At 54.1% G+C, this 17,917-nt stretch overlaps 3 protein-coding genes across 9 annotated transcripts in view; 2 read left to right on the top strand and 1 right to left on the bottom strand.

Annotated features, from left to right (window-relative positions):
• Positions 1-3,575: 3,575 nt before the first annotated feature.
• On the top strand, positions 3,576-5,647 carry EGR2 (early growth response 2). Its single transcript, XM_076338156.1, is given in 3 exon segments — positions 3,576-3,768; positions 3,770-4,088; positions 4,431-5,647. Coding segments are annotated over 3 exon segments (1,698 nt in total). The 5' UTR covers positions 3,576-3,606.
• Positions 5,648-10,540: 4,893 nt separating this feature from the next.
• Positions 10,541-11,295, bottom strand: ADO (2-aminoethanethiol dioxygenase). Its single transcript, XM_076338155.1, has one exon. The coding sequence runs from the start codon at positions 11,293-11,295 to the stop codon at positions 10,561-10,563; it is 735 nt and encodes a 244-aa protein (XP_076194270.1). The 3' UTR covers positions 10,541-10,560.
• Positions 11,296-11,441: 146 nt separating this feature from the next.
• The window catches only part of RTKN2 (rhotekin 2), a 219,915-nt gene continuing 213,439 nt past the window's right edge, over positions 11,442-17,917 (top strand). For 5 of the 7 annotated variants that reach the window (XM_076339334.1, XM_076339335.1, XM_076339336.1 and 2 more), the window contains exons 1-2: positions 11,442-11,560; positions 12,243-12,384. The gene's annotated coding sequence lies outside the window, so the exon portion shown is untranslated. The remainder of the gene's footprint in view (positions 11,561-12,242; positions 12,385-17,917) is intronic. The other 2 variants (XM_076339340.1, XM_076339333.1) reach the window with 1 other exon arrangement.

The following is a 17,917-nucleotide window of genomic DNA, read 5'->3' as shown; positions in this document are numbered from 1 at the left end:
TGGCAAAACAAGAGGTATAAGTAAACCAGCATTTCCTCCTGTGAGGACATGCCAGACCTGTCTACCCCCAGTGAAAAGGGGCAAATTTAGGAAATTTGTGTCATCAGTGAGCACTGAAATCCAGCTTTGGAGAGAAGAACTTCTTTTTTACGTGAAACATAACAACCCCAACCTGATTCTAGCCCAGACTTAGGACAGACATCCCTTGCTGTTCTCAGAGGATAGGGTCACTCACCTCCTATCCAGGAACAAGTCCCTGCTCCCAGCTGAGTCCTCACTCTCGAGGGCGCCTGCTGAGCTGGGGCCACCTTAACGTTCCCAAAAGCAGTAGGGTGCACAGTGGAAGTGGCCGGGTGCGTTTCCCAAGCAGGCCTACCAGCATTGCTGCTGTTAGCACACGAGGTCGGTCGAGTTTTGCTACAAAAGCATAGTAACCCCCCGGAGGGATGACTCAAATGTGTGATGTTAAGCTGGTTAAATGGTGCTGCTAGCTCTGCAGATGATGAGCTGCCTTTTCTTCCTCAGCCACTCTCAAGCTCCGGTATGGAGGCAAGGACAATTTTATTTCTACAGCTCCTGTCTCAGGTCCTTGTAGTAGAGAGTGACTGCAGGAAAATATACCCAGTGCAACGTCAGCTAGCACCTTGTTAAAAGAACAAATACAATAAATCCAAAGGGGGCTGGTTTCAAAGAAATTGGGAATAAAAGAGAAGTTCCACCCTTCAGCTCTGAACCCTCCTCAGTCAGCACTGTATCCAGTCAGACACGTCATGTGTGTATGAGGCGCAGCTCCCCTCTTGGTGCGAGTGGGGCTTTGGCAATTTACACCAGCAATCTGTCCGTCATATGAAACCACGTGGTTTATAGGAACCACAGGAATCAGTAGGATTTTTTGCGTGTAAGGCTCATTGACGTCAGTGCGAGTTGGACGGTCTAACCCTCGGAGTCTGGTATAATCAGCCAAACGGGGATCAAAGGCACAAAGCACATGCAAAGCACTACAGCAAGAATATCTGAAATGGGACCAGAAACATTTGAGTTTCATCTGTCAACGTCTTCCTGAAGACCAAGCATTAACTACGTTTCCATCTTGCCCTGCACCAGATCCTGCCGCCATTCAGACAAAGCTCCCATTGAGAGAAGTCGAGTGACTTGATCGTCTGTGTAAAGGCTGGAAATCAGACACAATTTACCCCATTCGTGAGAAGGCTTTTAAAACTAACCAACAAAGTCAACTAATAGTAGTATTCCTTAGGTGAAGTTCGCCAGAAGGTACGTTAAATTTTATTCATGTCAGTCTTTCATGGAATCCTTCTCCATAGTGGAAGAACATTAAATTCGCCAAGTTAGTTCAAAGGTGGAAATGAGATGTGGGGAGGTTAAGGTGGGATGTGAAACTTTGGTTCTTCTTTCTCCTGTGTGCATTATGATTTAGTGTCATCAGTGGGCACATGGTATTTTCAAATAACACAGGAAGGTGTTATGGAGTATCCCTAAAACCTGTATCTGACACATCCGTGACTTTTTGCAGTAAGGAGGATCTTAGAGTTACCTGTTTCTCAAATTCATGTAAAGTAACTTGCCCCGCTGTACAACGGATTCCAATATTTTGTTCTTTCATAGTAGCGATTAGACCAATTATAGCTCGGCTGTAATGGAAAGGCACAATACAATCGCTCCCACTTCTCAGTCAAATTTCCCAGAACCTGTCTCTCTCTCTGTCTCTCTGTGACAATTTAACTTTTAAATTGAGATGGGTTTTTTAAACAAAAATATCTAGAATCCTACTGAAATTGAACACGAACTTTCTTTCAACTAAATCTCATATGCCAAACTGTATTGGCTGTGCATTAAGTGCTAGAAAGGACTGGTAACAAAATCCACGTTAAAAAACACTAAGTATTATATATTTACTAATTACTGTGCATGCTTCCCCGATCACCGATCATATTCAGGAAAATATCTAGGTTTATGCCTACTGTTCCTTAGCAAGTATGACAAATGCCCCTAAAACTTTTACTTTTTCAGGCACACTCCTGTCTATCCTGGGCTCTGCCGTGACCGGACAGGTAGCGAACCCAGAGCATCACCAAAGGCAGTGAAACAAAACCGGAGCAGCTGGGAGAGCCTTTCTCAGCAGGGGTGTGAGGTGGGTACAGAGGGGCCCGGGAGACAGACACCCTGTGACAGCATTTGGGACCCGAGGCAGAGGTAAGTGCACGCGCCATAGGGACACCCGAGCATGCCACGCTTCTGTGGCACGTGCTGTAATGTACGAAAACATTGATATCTGCAGCTAAAAATGAAAGTGAAGAGTTTTTAGCCTTCCTGTGTATTCTCTGGCCTGTTGCTTTGGGACAGGAGTGCACTTCTGTCGCATCTCTCGTATGTTGCCGTGTCTTGCTGCTGCTTGGGTTGTCAACGGTTTGGTTTTTTTTCCGCAGACCACTGAAAAGGGGCCTTGCACGCTACAGACCATATGTGAGAGTTGCTTTCCTAAAAGCAGGAATAAGTAGCCATGAGATGAAATATTCCCAAGTAATGAGATTAGTGACATGAACATAGCATGGGATACAGCTTTCAAAAATTATTACATCTGACACCCGCATCAGCAAGAAGATGTAGGGGCTGCAAGCTCTGAGCTTGGGAACAGCGTACGAAAGATTGGCTTCTCCTGGGAAGGGAGGCACAAGGGAGGTTATTTTTAGTACTTGGGGGGGGAAGCTAGAATTTAGGCACTCTTTCGTTTGATACCCTGATTATGGAGGAGATCGTAGGGAAAGAAAAGCAAAAACGGGAGTGGAAGTGGTACTGAGGATGGGGCCTCGGGAAGCTGTGGAAGCGGGATGCGGTGGTGGAAGCAAGAGGCTGGTCTGAGTAGGGGGGGGAGCGGCGCGGACGGGACGGGGGGGGGGGAGGGGCGGCGGGGGGGCACTCCGTGCCCCCCCGCCGCCCCTCCCCCCCCCCCGTCCCGTCCCCGGTTGCGCCCGTCGGTACAATAACAACCCACCGACGGCGGAGCAAGCGGTTCCGTTTTCGCGACGGTATATATAGATCAGACACTTTCCAAAAACAGCAGCGACGCGCTCGCTCTGCTCGGCGCCACTTTCCACCCGTAATTCAGAAAAAAAAACAAAACAAAACAAAAAACAAAAATTTTTTTTTTTTTTTTTTTTTTTTTCTGTAAGAAAGGAGAAGCCGGATTCCGTGAATGCGGCTGTTTTCTGACCCGCCGCTGCTTTGCGGTTACGGGCTGCTGAGAAAAGTGAGCGGGGTCCGGCGGGGCGGCCCCGGGACCTCCTCTGCTTTTCCGAGCTTTTTAAAATTTTCCGGAACGAGCCCTAAAAAGGGCAGGCGGGGCGGGGCCGGATCCTCGCCTTTTTAGGACAAGGGCTCCGCCACCGGAATACCCCCCTGGGCGGCGCGGCGGGCGGCGGCGGGGCGCTGCCGGCGCGGCGGGGGCCGAGCGGGGCCGGGGCGGGTCGGGGCCGCCCCCGCGGGGCGCGGAGCGCGGGGGGGGGGGCGGTGGGTCGGGGCGGGCGCGGGGCGGCGGGTCCCGCACGCGGACGCTCACGTGACCGCCGGGCCCCGTTCCTCAGTCCTTATATGGGCAGTGACGTCCCGGGCATTCAGGGGGCCCCCATAAATACTTACCGCCAGACTTGTCCTCCAGCGCGAGCTGCGGCGGGAGCGCGGCTCTCCCGGGGCACCGCGGGCACCGCACCGCCGCGACGGGGCGGCCGCCCGCCCGCCCGCACATGCCTCCCCGCGCGCCGCGCCGGCTCCCCGCGGTCCCCCCGCGCCGGTAGTGGGAGGCAGGGGGAAGCGCCCCCTCCTCTCTCTCCCCTCCCCGCCCCGAGCGCGCACCGCTGGCCGGGAGCGCCGCTCCCCCGGCCGCCCCGCTGCCCCCATGATGACCGCCAAGGCGGTGGACAAGATCCCGGTGACCCTCGGCGGGTTTGTGCACCAGCTACCCGAGGGCATTTACCCCGCGGATGACATCTCCGCCGCGCTGCCAACTTCGGTCGCGATCTTCCCCAATGCCGACCTGGCAGGGCCGTTTGACCAGATGAGCGGTGTGGCAGGAGGTAAGCGGAGCCCGCGCGGCCGCGCAGGTGCGGGCCGGGCCGCCCGCGGAGGGCGGCGGAGCCCCGGGGCGGCGGGCGGGCGGGCGGGGGGCGGGCTGGGACGGGGGCCGCGGCCCCCCGGGGCTCGCCCGCCGCCGGGCCGGGATCCCCGGCGCCCCTCGCGGCAGCCCTGCCCCCGCGCCCGGCTCGGGGGAAAAGTTGGGGCCGGCGCGGAGCCCCCGCAGCCGGAGCGCAACATGTGCGCGCCGCAGCCCCGCGCCGGGCCGGGCGGCGACCGGGACCGGTGCCGGGCCGCCCGGCGGGTGGCGGCGCGGAGGGTTGACCGGCTCCTTGCCCCCCCAGACGGCATGATCAACGTGGACATGGGCGACAAGCGGGCCCTGGACCTGCCCTACGGCGGCGGCTTCGCGCCCAACGCCCCAGCCTCCCGCAACCAGACCTTCACCTACATGGGCAAATTCTCCATCGACCCGCAGTACCCCGGCGCCGGCTGCTACCCCGAGGGCATCATCAACATCGTGAGCGCGGGGATCCTGCAGGGGGTCAGCACGCCCTCCTCCGCCGCCTCCTCCGCCTCCTCCGCCGCCTCCTCCGCCTCCTCCTCGGCCACCGCCGCCTCCGCCGCCTCCGCCGCCTCCCCCAACCCGCTGGCCGGGGCCCTCGGCTGCACCATGGCGCAGGGCCAGCCGGCCGACCTGGAGCACCTCTACTCGCCGCCGCCGCCGCCCTACTCGGGCTGCGGCGACCTGTACCCGCAGGACCCCTCCTCGGCCTTCCTGCCCGCCGCCGGCGGCGGGGCGCTGCCTTTCCCCCCGCCGCCCTCCTACCCCTCCCCGAAGGCGGCGGCGGCCGACGGCGGGCTCTTCACCATGATCCCCGAGTACGGCGGCTTCTTCCCGCCGCCCCAGTGCCAGCGGGAGCTGCACGCCGGCCCCGACCGCAAGCCCTTCCCCTGCCCCCTCGACTCGCTCCGCGTCCCGCCGCCCCTCACGCCGCTCTCCACCATCCGCAACTTCACCATGGGGGCGCCCCCGGCGGGCGCCGCCCCCGGCAGTGCTCCCGGCGGCGGCGGCGGGGGCGAGGGCGCGGGCGCCCGGCTCTCCGCCGGCGCCTACAGCCCGCACCACCTGCCGCTGCGGCCCATCCTGCGGCCCCGCAAGTACCCCAACCGGCCCAGCAAGACGCCGGTCCACGAGCGGCCCTACCCCTGCCCCGCCGAGGGCTGCGACCGCCGCTTCTCCCGCTCCGACGAGCTCACCCGGCACATCCGCATCCACACGGGCCACAAGCCCTTCCAGTGCCGCATCTGCATGCGGAACTTCAGCCGCAGCGACCACCTCACCACCCACATCCGCACGCACACCGGCGAGAAGCCCTTCGCCTGCGACTTCTGCGGCAGGAAGTTCGCCCGCTCCGACGAGAGGAAGCGGCACACCAAGATCCACCTGCGCCAGAAGGAGCGGAAAGGAGCCGCCGCCGCCGGCGGGTGCCCGCAGCCCGGCGGCGGGAGCGGCGCCGCCGCCCTGGCCCCCTGCGCGGCGCGGACGCGGACGCCCTGACGGCGCGGGGCGCGCAGGACCCAGCGCTGAGCCGCTGAGCCGCCGCCGAGCCGCCGCCGAGCGCGGCGGGGCGCGATGAGCACCTGGCGGCGCCGCGGGGCTCCCCCGGGCCGGAGCGGGCCGGGCCGGGCCGGGCCGGGCCGGAGCGGGCCAGCGGGTGTACATAGGGGCTGCGGCGGGAGGATGGATGCATGCAGTGCCGTCGTGGTGAGGTGTCCCTGGTGCCTTGTGTGGTGTAGAGCCCGGTCCCCTGTCTGCATGTGGGGGGTGCCTTACCGATCCGCTCCGACGACAGCGGCGACACCGAGACCGGAAAGTTTTCCCTCCCTGGTTTTAGTATGGCTGTACATTTCTGCCTATTAATATTGGGATTTTTTTTTTTAGAGACTATATTTTTGTACGCACTGGTTTGGGGTTTTGGTTTTGTTTTTCTTTTTTGGTGACTTAGAAGTGTTACGTTTGTAGTAGGACTTGGGACGGGATGTAAATACTGTGGCTGGAACCGACGCCCGTTGTCCGCCGGGGCCCGGCGCGCCGCAGATAACACGAATAATGCACAACCACTAACAGGAGCTGGAAGGAGAGAGGGTTTCTTTCTGGCCGCTCTGTAAATAAACTTTTCGACAATAGGGTCGGTGCTTACAACGTTTATAAAAGACGACAAATAAATCTCTTAATTATGCTAAATTGACACCTTTATTTCCGGGGGTTCCCTGGCCCGGCCCGGGGGAGGGGGTGCCTCCCGCCCGTCCCCGGGCCGCGCCGGACCCCGGCGGCGGGGGGCTGCGGGGCAGCCCTGCCCGGGCGCCGCTGGGCGCACGGCGCCGCCTCGGCGCGGAAAACCAGCGGCCCCGGCGTACAAACACTCGCTCTCGGGCGCGGGGATTTCCCTCGGAGACGAGAGACGGGATAATATTAACCGGGGAGCGGGGTGGGTTATTTTGACTCACTTTCTGTTTTGTTCCGCGGTTACGATCCGCCCCAGGCAACCTCCCCGAGTGGGCTCCGGAAAAGTGAGTTCCGCCGCCCCGACGGCCGCCGCTCGGGGAAAGCGGCTCCCGGCGGCGCGGGGCTGCGCGGGCGGCGCCGCGCCCGCTCTCGGGGGGCTCCGCGGGGGCCCGGGGGCGGCGGCGCTCACCCCCGCGGCGCAGCCGGGCTTTTTCTGCTGAACCCATCTGGCCGCAACATCGCGCTTTTTTTTTTTTTTCCTAACCTATTTTGATTATTGTTTTTTGAGATGTTATCCCGGCCTGGCCCCGCCAGGGCCCACCCTCGGGTCCTGCCGTCGGTGCAGGGCCATACCGGCCTCGCGGGCTCGCCCCGCTACCGCGGAGATCCCCGGTATGGCCCGCACCACGCAGGTGAGCCATGCAGGATGGACCTCACCGCTAACGCCACAGCCCAGCACCACGGGGAGCGGGGGCAAAGCCCTTGCCCAGCTGCTCCCAGCCTCTGCTTGCGCCGGTGCCAGGTCCCACTGCGCAAAGCCCCGGTGGCACCTGCCTTTTCTGTCTGAAACGCCCTGCTCCCTGTCTCCTGGAACTGGCGCTGGCTTTTGGGGCAGCTGCTCTTTGCTTGGGAAAGGCAGTCAGTGGTAGCTGCAGCCATGTGCCTGGTTTTGAATCGGACATGAAGCAGGCTTCCAAAGCTGGGCACAGACCAGTCTGTGCGGGATGGAGAAGCCACAGAACAACACCAGCTCCAGAGCCACCACACTCTCCACCCCGTCGTCCACCTTAGCAGCACAGTAAGCCTTCGCTTCCCCTGCTGCATCTCTTGGCGGGTTGCAGCTTCGCCACCTGACCCTGTGTGCTCCTGGCCCCCAAGAGAAACCACAGCCTGCTGCCGGAGGGATGTCACACGGGAGCGCAACCCCACGGGAGCTGTGGCCTCCTTGGTCGGCATCGGTGGGCTGCGGGTATGGGGAGGTGGACAGGGATCCAGTGCTCTCAGCCTGCTGGGCTCCCGGAGCCGCTGCCACGGCCTCGGATAAACCACAGCTCGGTCGCAGCCAGAGCGTCGTGAGCAAAATTGGGACCTCGGCTATCCCGGCGCACCATCTGAGGCTCCACTCGCACTCTCCAAACTACTGTCTGCAGCCATGCTACAAGATTAAAACCCCTGTCAAAAGCAAAACAAGATAAACAACACAGAAACTGTAAATGAGGTGAATTAAGGAAACTGCCGATGACTAGCATACAGCTACAAGAGAACCCTACATTGTATAATAGTATCAGCGGTCTTAAACCCATGCCTTTGCCTTACAGTAACAGCCAGCTTCAAAAGTGGTAATACTGCACATGCCTGGATTTGTCTGCAGGGTGCCGGTGGAAGATTTGGGCTGAGAACCCAGTGTTAAGCATCGCCTTTCAAAGAAAGGCCAGTCGCACCATTCGGACCGTTAGGCAAAAGAAACTTGCGCTCTGTACCATACTTGGATCAAGACTGTCGTACTTGTGAAGGAAAGTAATGACTGGTCAGTGGCAAGATATTCTGTATTTATTCTATAATTCAGCAATAACAGTAATTTTGCTGTTGTGAAAACACAATAACCAGACTGCAGAGAGAAGGAACGGCATTACAGACTTAAACCTTCTGCTTACAGATATCCAGAACATACGAAGTAAGTCTCAATTACTGAGTAAGCAAGAAGTTACACAAAGAGGCTTTTCTTTAATGCATCTCAGGTTTTCTTTGCTATTTTTCCTGGCTTTAATACTTTGATGCTAACACCTTTATTAAAAAAAAAAAAAAAAAAGAAAAAGGTTTTGCCACGGTTGTTAACAGCACTCCGCCGTGTAAGGGACCATGCTGTCCTCTACGGAAAGATGCATTAAAGTCCTATCCCATTAAACATCTCGACTAGGTTTTACACGCGGAGAAAAAAACCTAAAAACCAAGCAGAAAGACCTAAGGGGAGGATAAAGCAGATGAGAGAAAACATGCTCTCTGTCGCAGTTTGTTTTTCCAGTACAGCTGTTTGCATGCACGACGCCGTCTTCTTTGCAGACTTCTGAAAAAGGATGATGGTCTTCATTAGCATCGGAGAGAGTTAGAAACAGGCTGTAACGCAGGGAGGCATTGCGTTATAGTTAATGACTACATTCGATAGAGAATTGTTGCACATTAACTAACGCTAAGCTGCAGGGGAATTCCAGGAAAAACAGGTAAGCCAGCTGCAGAAATATCAGACACTTTAAAGTGCTGTAAGAATAAATGGAAATTGCCTGAAATAATTTCCACCAATTTTTCCTTGCAAAAGAATTAATCTGTGCATGCATAATGCTGACTGTATTTTACATTCACTCTTTCGCCCGCCAAAAAAAAAAAAAAAAAAAAAGCAATGCCGTATCAGAATCATTTAGAAATCCACACATACAAGCCACTGTACAGGAAAAACAAGTCTGCTTTTATAAATACACAAAGAAAAATTAAAGCCAGTCGTGGAATGACTTCTGGAGCAGGTTGGTACATCACTTAGGAGGTTGGTGGCAAGTTGTGTCGTCTTATTCACATTCCCACGTCGTGGCCAAGAGGGCCAAGGCTGCCCCGGCCTGGGTTTGTGGTACAAAGTGTGCGTTAGGATGAACGGGCACGAGACCAGTCCCTGCAGTACAGACGGAGTATTTCACCTATAGAAAAAGTTTCTCCCTTGTTAGAAAGATCGCATCCCCTGCCGTGGACAAACTGCATCTCCAGCCTGCTTCCATCATAGCAAGGTAAAATTCATGGTGTCTCTTCTATGCTATGTTTATTTAAAAGCCTTATGAAAAAGTAGTCTTTATAAATAGTATAAAGAGGGAAACCGCAAGGCTTCAAAAGCCCAAAGCGTTCACTTGTCCATATAAAAACACAGACCACACTTTAAAGAGAAGACATCAGGTCAAATCTTATCTGTACCTAGGGTATGCGCGCTGCTGTATACGTAGGGTTTGCAAATACGTCATGTTTCTAGAATAGCTTCCACGACACAACAGTGGATAGTTGGTTTTTCTCTTAAGATGCCCACAGTTTCCGCTACCCTCCGCCAGTGCTGCGTGAGAGGTTCCAAGCGAGGTTAATTAGCAGCTGACTAGTCTCCTTCTCCTAGCTGAAGGAAATATGCATAGACGTACTCTGTAATTTTCAGTTGCAACAGCAAGATCTTATACGCAACGCTTTAAAGAACTGTTAAAAAGTAATTCTGAACCTGACAGTGTCCCTTCGGAGCAGGGATTCCCTCAACCCCGGCCCTGGGGATCACTGGCGTTTACTGAAGGAGCATGTCCTGGCTCAGGAGTTGTTCTGGGTTTGTTTTTTGCTAGCAGGGTACAGCTCTTGTTGAGACTCGTTCTGGAGATGGAGTCCCCAAAGGCTACAGCCAGACCAGCCCCCTGCCCAGGCTGGGTGGGCACACTCCGCCGGCCCACCGGCGCCGGCCTGCTCTGGCGGTGGGAACCCCTCCGGGGGAAGTCGGGGCACTCCGCGACAATTCTTATTGCATTTACTCTCCCTGCCGGAGCCCGATCCCCCCTCACTGATGTGCGGCCCTAACTATTTACACAGGATGCTGGATTATTTTCCCCCAACCATTCAGTCGAGCAGAAGTTTAACCGTGCTACTCCTCCACATCAGCCCAAAGGAAATAAACGCGCTCTGGCGCCGTATTGCCCCCGACTCATAAAGCCAGGCAGGACTGTGGAAAGAGTAAGTCTTTGACTCGTCGCGCTCCCGAGGAGCCCCAGCCAGCACCCGCGGTCCCGCCGGCCGGGCACGGGGCACGGGGCACCAGGCAAAGCGCAGCCGTGGTTCCGGCGGTGCTGCCCGCCGGGGCCGGGGCTGGCGCGGCTCCGGCAGGCCGGTCCGTGAGGCGGGCCCGGCGGCGCGGGGCCGGGGAGAAGGCCGGCCGGGCCCGGGCCGCCGCCGCCGCCGCCTCAGAGGCAGACGCGGGGCCCGGGGTAGGGCTCGCCCCCGCACCAGAAGTCGGCGGCCTGCGGAGTCTCCATCAGCCACACCTCCCGCGGCAGCCCGGGCGGCTCGGCGCCCGCCGGCGGCCCCTCCAGCAAGCGGTAGTAGTGGCAGTCCCGGCCGTGCTGGGGGTCGTAGGGCGGCGCCAGGATGTCGAGGAAGGCGGCGGGCCCGTCCACGGCGTCGATCTGGTGGAGGTTGTCAGTGTGCGGCGAGAGCAGGCAGGGCGGGGAGGCCGGCGTGTAGTGCTGGCGGGAGCGGAACAGGGCGCGGTGGCAGGGCCCGGCGGCGGCGGCGGGCGGCGGGGCAGCGGCGGCGGGGGGCAGCGTGTCCATGCAGGCGATGCGCAGCGTGCCGTAGAGCACCTTCAGCATGCCGTTCATGCCCGGGTGGTCGTGCAGCGGGATGCAGGCGCCGCTTCGCAGCAGGAACACGCCCATGCTGAAGCTCTCCGTCTCGCAGATGTGCATGTAGCTGACGGGCGGCACCACGCCGGCCCACGGGAACCCCCCGCCCGCCGCCGCCGCCGCCGCCGAAGGCCCCCGCGGCGCCAAGTGCAAGTCCTCGGCGCGCACCTCGTCCAGCAGCTGCTGCAGCCGGTGCAGGTTCTCCCCGAAGGCCGGCCCCGCTGGGCTGCGGAAGGTGATCCGCGCCTGCCGCGCCACCCGCTGGATCAGGGAGGCCATGTTGTCCCGGGGCATGGCGGCGCCCGGCCCGGCCGCGGCAGGCGGTCCCGTCGCCGCTTCCGCCTCCTCCCCCTGCCCCCGCCGCGCAGGCGCGCCCGCGCCGCCGTGCACCACGGGGCTCGTAGTCCTGCCCGCCGCCGGCGCCTCGCAACCCCCGCCGCTCCCCAGGGTCTCGCGGGGGCGCGGAGCCGGGGGCGGCGGGGTGGCCCGTGCGACGCGGAGCCGGGGGGCGGCGGCGGCGGAGGGAGGAGGACTACGGCTCCTAGCAGGGCCGGCGGAGGTGAGTGGCTGGCGGGGGCTGCGCCCCGCGGGGCGGTGTGCGAGGGGCGGCGGGGCCGGCCGGCTCCCGGAGGTGTGCGGCGGCACCGCCAGCGGCCGCCATCTTAGCGCCGCGGGGGGCGAGGCGAGGCGAGGCGTGCGGGAGAGGGCCGCTGCCGCGGGAAGCGCCCTCCGCAGCCCCGGCCCGCCGTGGCGGGGCGTCGCCCGCCGGTTGCGGGGACCCGGGCACAGGCACGGCCACGGTCCCGGCGGGCGGGCGGTCTCGCCCGCCCGGGGGTCTGCACAGTGCCCTGCCTGCCGGGGACGGGGAAGCCACAGTCATAAACAAGGTTCCCGTGCCGCGCGTTTTCTCCCGTATAGCTGTGGGAGGGTGAGGAGGAGGTGCAGGAGGAACTTTTTACTTGGCTTGTAGTTTGGCCATGTACAACTGAGCACGGTAGCGCAAGTACAGTGTCATGGATGTATAACGGACTACATGAACAGTTTATTTTTGCTCACTAATCGCTTGTTACAGCTAAGCCATTTTGGCAAATTTATCAGATTTCAGCTTACTTTCTGACACTGCCGCTCCCATTGGAGTATTGAATCGAGGTCTTGCTGTATGGCACGCGCTCTCCTTGATGTGTCTCCTTATCGTCACTTTTGAGTGTGATTGTATCTGAATTCATTATCTTTAACCACAGATGAACATCGAACGAGCACATGGAGTTCCAGACGCTGATCCTTGGAGAATCCACGTGTGATAGAAAGGATGGATAATCTTTGGGCTCAGTTCCAGCCTGGTGGAGCCTGTGTGTGGTTGTTTCAGGCTGATGTACAAAAAGGGTACAGCACTTACTCTGCCAGGGCATTACACGCAACGTTTTATTTAATTTATATGTCTATGGCAACGATCCCATTACCTTCTTTCTAATATGCATGACTGTGCATAGCAGATCATGCCTAGAAAATATTGTCGTTTTGAAGTCAGAAATTAACCTGTTAGTGCTGGGATTTGTTAAACAAAGTTAGGCTCTGATCACAAAAGTATACAGGCTCATACCACCTTGAGTTCAATTATTTAAGTGGGTGTTCAGCACCTAAGTACCATGGTAGGTCTAGGCCCAGCTGGTTAGGATTCTGAAAAACAGCTGAATGATAATACTCAATCAAACAGGATTCCAGTGGCTGCAGCCCACCAAGTTAAAAAATTTCATTTAAAAACAAGGTAAACCAATGTGTTTTCTTGATTAAAGGCAAACTCAAGTCTTAAGAGATGCATTAAACTGACGTAAGATATATGTGGCCTTATAGTATTCTTTCATATTATACATGAATCAGAAATACTGTACATGAATCAGAAATACAGATCTTGTGGGCATGTGATGGCCCAGTAGAGGATGAAACACCAATACTGTAAAGAAAGATGGGTGACTTGAATCTCTCTTCCCAAACCTACTTCCCTCCCTCTATAAATAAATTTGGTGCACAGAATGCAAGTTTAGGTCATGGCATTATTGCTTCCTCTTCATAGAGGAGGATGTTCATTCGAGTTGCTGCTGTCGAGTTCCACCTGAAGCTACAAAGCATTGCAATCTTCAGCTGTTTCGTGTTCACACCCTGATGTTTTAAGTCATTTCTCTCTCCAGTGCCAGTGTTGGGAGCATGGGGTGAAGATCAGGTGAGCATTTCTATACCTGGCAGGAACAGGTCTGCCTGGCAGGATGCTTAGGATGAGGGGGCAGACATTTTGAATTGAGAGGCAGAGTCTTTAATGGCCTGTGAGCCTTTCTGTATTGGAGTGGACTGCTGAGGACACCGACAGTCTCACCGCTGCTGCCTTGATTGGCAACTGGCATTTTGTCAGAAGCCAAGGGGTTTGGAAGTCTCCATGTTCAGTGTGCTCTTCTATTCAGTCCCCTTCTGCAGGGACAGTCACTTTAATTGTGGAGGTATGGACTGGAATTTTTGGCAGTTATCAGTGATAATGATAAATTATCTCTCTATTGGCTTAGGCTATCCATTTGTGTCCTGCCTCAGCAATTACATTTTATGCTTGCACGTGATTGCTAGAATGCTCACTTTTGAACACACTGGTTCTTTTTCTATGCAGCACAAAAATAAGCCGTTTTGTGGAAACAGAAATGCTTGGTATTGGTAGGACATTGTGCACTTGGAGTAGCATGCAGTTGTAAGAATCGGCATGGAAAACCAGGATCCTGAGTTCTGATCTCAGCCTGGTCTTGACACTGAGTGATATTAGGCAAGTTACTTGACCCTTTTAGTGCTTATCACTCTGTAAACCATGAATCACACGTCCTGTGTACAAGGATGTTTATTAAGATTTTAAGAACATCTTTATGTGAACATTCCCAGTGCCGTGTTACGTTGGTGATAAGGTTTTGCATAACTGATCACCTTATGATCCTCAATGCTATCAACTACTGTATTGATTTCCATTTCTAACAGATACAGATGAAAATATGTCCCTGGCACTTAACGTTCCAGTTAAATGCTGTATCACACCCACATTTTTCAGTGCAGTAATATTAAAAAAAACCCCAAAAACTCAAAAGAAAAGCAAGCTGTGCAGCCAGCTGACAATTAAACTGACATGTTTTTTCTTCTGAAAGGCCATATTCTTAGCTAGCGTCTACCATCTTGAGTGCACATAAAGAAAAAAAAATCGCGGTGTAGTTGCTGGTGGGTGATGCAATGACCAAAGTTCAGCCCAGTGGTTTTATGATACAACCAGTGTGAGGGAGGTCAGGTTCAGGTTACGATTTTGGTCTCCTGCTGTGTTTGGGTTTTTCCCCCAGGCGCAGAAAGAGAATGTGTTGAGAAGTGTTACAGCTGTTTTCTCCTGCCCACCTCCCCCTATTTCTGGGCTCCTCTCCTTTCTACCTGAACTCTCCTGTGGGATTGACAGTTTTACAGCTTCTTGCTTCTTTGTTGCTGTTATGTATTACAATTCCCCCCAAGTTTGTGACATATCCCTTGCTTGTTTTCACTTTCTTCTAGGGGTTGCTTCCCAGATTCTCTTAATTTGGTTTGAGAAGTTAAAATTACCTGTAACCATCAGGTAAAACAACAGTCTTGAATGGACGCAAATGACAGCTGCCTGCTTAGGAGGGCAGTTGTTAGCTGTAATTAAATGTCGTGTCATGATGCTAGAATATTTCACAAGGTGTAGAACTTGGACAGGCAGTACAGAAGCCATCCTCTGTTATAATGTTGCCAACGGCTGCAGATGTGTGTTTACATAGGACAAAAAAAATAAGAATCTGTGTCAAAGAATATCCTTTTTGTGCTGTTCCTGCCACTGGTTCTGCAAAGGTATATATTATTTTTTTTTATATAGCTACCACCAATCAAGGAGTTATGAACGCTAGCCAAACATGATTCAGAAGACAAACAACATGTCTGTAATATTTGCTGGCTCTCCAGTAATGGCTTATGTAAAAGAAAGTTGGTTATCAATTATTCATCAGAGAATTTATATATCCGTAGAAACACAGAGGAGTGCTAGATATAACTGTACTGAAATCAAAAGGGGAATTAGGTTCATATATATACCAAACTTAAAGGAGATCTACGTAATATTAAGACTCCCACCCACCTTTACCACTTCTTTACTGACACACATCCTGTATTCCATTAACCACGTAATTCACCCCTTGCTGCGCTCTTCATTTGTTGTAGCCTCTCTGTTAAATGCACTATTTCTATATAAAGCACATCATTAATGAGTTTTATTGACAGTTTGCTACTGAACAGCCTAGAGCAGGAGTTGGAGTGACTCAGAGTAGGAAAAGCTGTGCAGCATGCAACTCCCTGTGCATGAATTTGCAGAGATAACGAGCCTCATTCTGATCTTCTGAGTTTAGCTCCACTGGTGCAAATCAGATCGGTGCTGATGGCTCTGATGCCGCCCAGGTTAGACTGTGGTGATGGGTACTGTGAGTTAGTCACGGCCTTATTCCTTCTGAACTCTCTGACTGTCTAGGACCGATCCTGGGTGTGAGGAAGAAGACGTTTACCAGCGTGGTTAGAAACTGCCCTCCCTTCATGCGCTCCCCTCTCGGCATGTAGTTTGCAGGAAGGCATCTCTGGCCGGAGCCGCTTGCGTGGTGTCACTCTTAGCCACCGCAGCTGCGGAGCTGTGCGATACTTTCACCAGTTGTATGCAGCCGTGACAACAAGAGAGAGGGAGGGAGAAATGCCCTAATGGTTGTGGAAAGTTAGTACTTGACATTTCTAAGTTTTTCATGTATCTTTAATGTTTCCTAAAGATAACCTGATTATATCATCTGGGAAAAATATGACCTTTATATGAGACTTAAAAATATATTCAAGAATATTGTTGAAGTGTCCGCAATCCTGGGTGCTCAGATAGGGGTAGGAAGGTAAAAAAAGATTTTTTTTTGATAATTGCTGAGATGAAAGAAACCCGCAGGTCAATTTGCAAGTGTAATTCTGGGTCCACAAAAAGCTGTATTATCACTCTTTCTTGTTACTGTCATAACTTTCAAAATAAAATATCAACAGGAATGTGTATGGATACTATGTTATGAAGAATGTAATTAGAAACAAATGGGAATCATTGATTAAACTGGTTAATCTTATAATGTACAGAACACCGTAATTTGGACCGTCGCTTCTAGACTTTTACCTGACAGCAGAAAAGACACAGTTAAAGATGTGGTATGTTTACTTGTGATTTCTTCCCTGCCTATCTTTATCTCTGGTTGTATTAAAATAATTTGATATTTATTTTACCTAAGTGCATTCAAAAGCAGCAAAATGCATAGAAGTCATTTATCATTTTATTGATATAAGTTACTGTTAATTTAAATGCTGACACTACCTGTTGGGAAAGTTGAAATCTGTTTCCTGGGATAGTTGGTACAGAACGAAAGTCATACTTGGCTGTAGTCCTGGTGCTTTATTAGCCTGGGGGGTTTGTCTCCTCCCTGGAAGGTCCTGGCTAGCGGTGAAGTGGAGCACCCGGAGTCCATCCTGCTGTCATGGGCAGCAAGCGGGCGTGGGGCACTGTGTCGCACCTCCCTGCCGCTCCAGGCATGCCGGGGAGGAGCCACCTGGTGCTCGCTGCCACCGGCACCGGGCAGTTCCTCGGGCTCAGAGCCTGGCTCTCTCCACCGTTTTTGAAACCACTTCCCTGTAGGTCCTTTGAATTCTGTCACCGTCACTGGCTGCCAGCTCCATAAGGCCCCTCCGGCCTCCACTCGTTTTTTTTCCTCTCTCTGTTACTTTTTCAGAGAATCCCGAGGGTCCTGTTTGGTCGCTCAGTGGGAGAGTGGAGGGTGGGAGAAAGCTTGCAAAGTCACCTCTGTTTGGAAGCAGCTCCCTTGGCCTTCAGCCCTCCCCTCAGCAGCTGGCTTTCAAATGGCAAGAGGAGGTTTTGTTGATGCGACCCAGGGGAAAGGCCCACATAGCGTACGAAGCCTCTGCAGAGTCCGCGCCGTCAGGCAGTGATGAGAAAAGCTGCTCCCTTGCAGGGAAAGCCTTATGTTTCTCTCTCGGTGCTTGTCTGTTCTCCCATTATCACTGATTCAGTGCCATATTTACTTTTGCCTGCTTTGAGATAGGTGCGGTATACAAGGACTTTTGTTCTAGGGTAGGGTGTGATCCTGCTCTGTTGGAGTCTGAGAGTTGGAAGTAGATAGTTTACTAACTGGGGTCGCAGAGGGTGTGAGGTGTGGGTCTACCACTGCTTGTGCTACGCTAAGTAGTGATCACACACCAACTTTTAGGCAACCTTACTAGCAAGGTCTGAGGTAATCCTATTTCTGTGGCTTAAAGAGTTACTGCTGTGCAGCTGAGTCGCTGTAACCTGCTTGGTGTTCACTCATAGCCTTCCCTCACTGCCAAAAATGCTTTAGCACAGGCTGGCTTTAAGCTAAGCCTTCCTTCACGGTCACGAGTGAGGACTGGTTATGGTCGTCACACAGGTGATAAGCAGTAGCGCATGAAGCCATAGTAACTTGATTGCCTTTGGTTATACATGTAACTCATTATTTTAAGAATCTCTTTTCAGCAACAGAGAGAACTTTTTCATTTCTTAATGATTTGGGATCAAATTTATCCCAGTGGAGATCTATACAGGGTTAATCAATAGTGCTAAATTTAAGAAGAAAAGAATGAGTAATTTTTAAGGAATAGCCAAGGAACATTTTTCTGTTTTAAATAGATAATAGATACATTTTTTCATGTATCTATTATTCATGTATCAGCAGAAAAAGAGGTGAACGGTAAAATTTAGTGGGTAAGGTGTTTAGTGGGACAGGGAAATTTCTTTCAGTGTTTTCAGGTGTTTGTAGCGTTTAGGTTAGTCGGTAAATCCAGTAAAATCCTTCTT

Source organism: Aptenodytes patagonicus, chromosome 5, assembly GCF_965638725.1.
Source record: "Aptenodytes patagonicus chromosome 5, bAptPat1.pri.cur, whole genome shotgun sequence".
Taxonomy (NCBI): domain Eukaryota; kingdom Metazoa; phylum Chordata; class Aves; order Sphenisciformes; family Spheniscidae; genus Aptenodytes; species Aptenodytes patagonicus.
The sequence above is the reverse complement of the archived record's forward strand: the minus strand, read 5'-3'. Positions and strand labels throughout refer to the sequence as shown.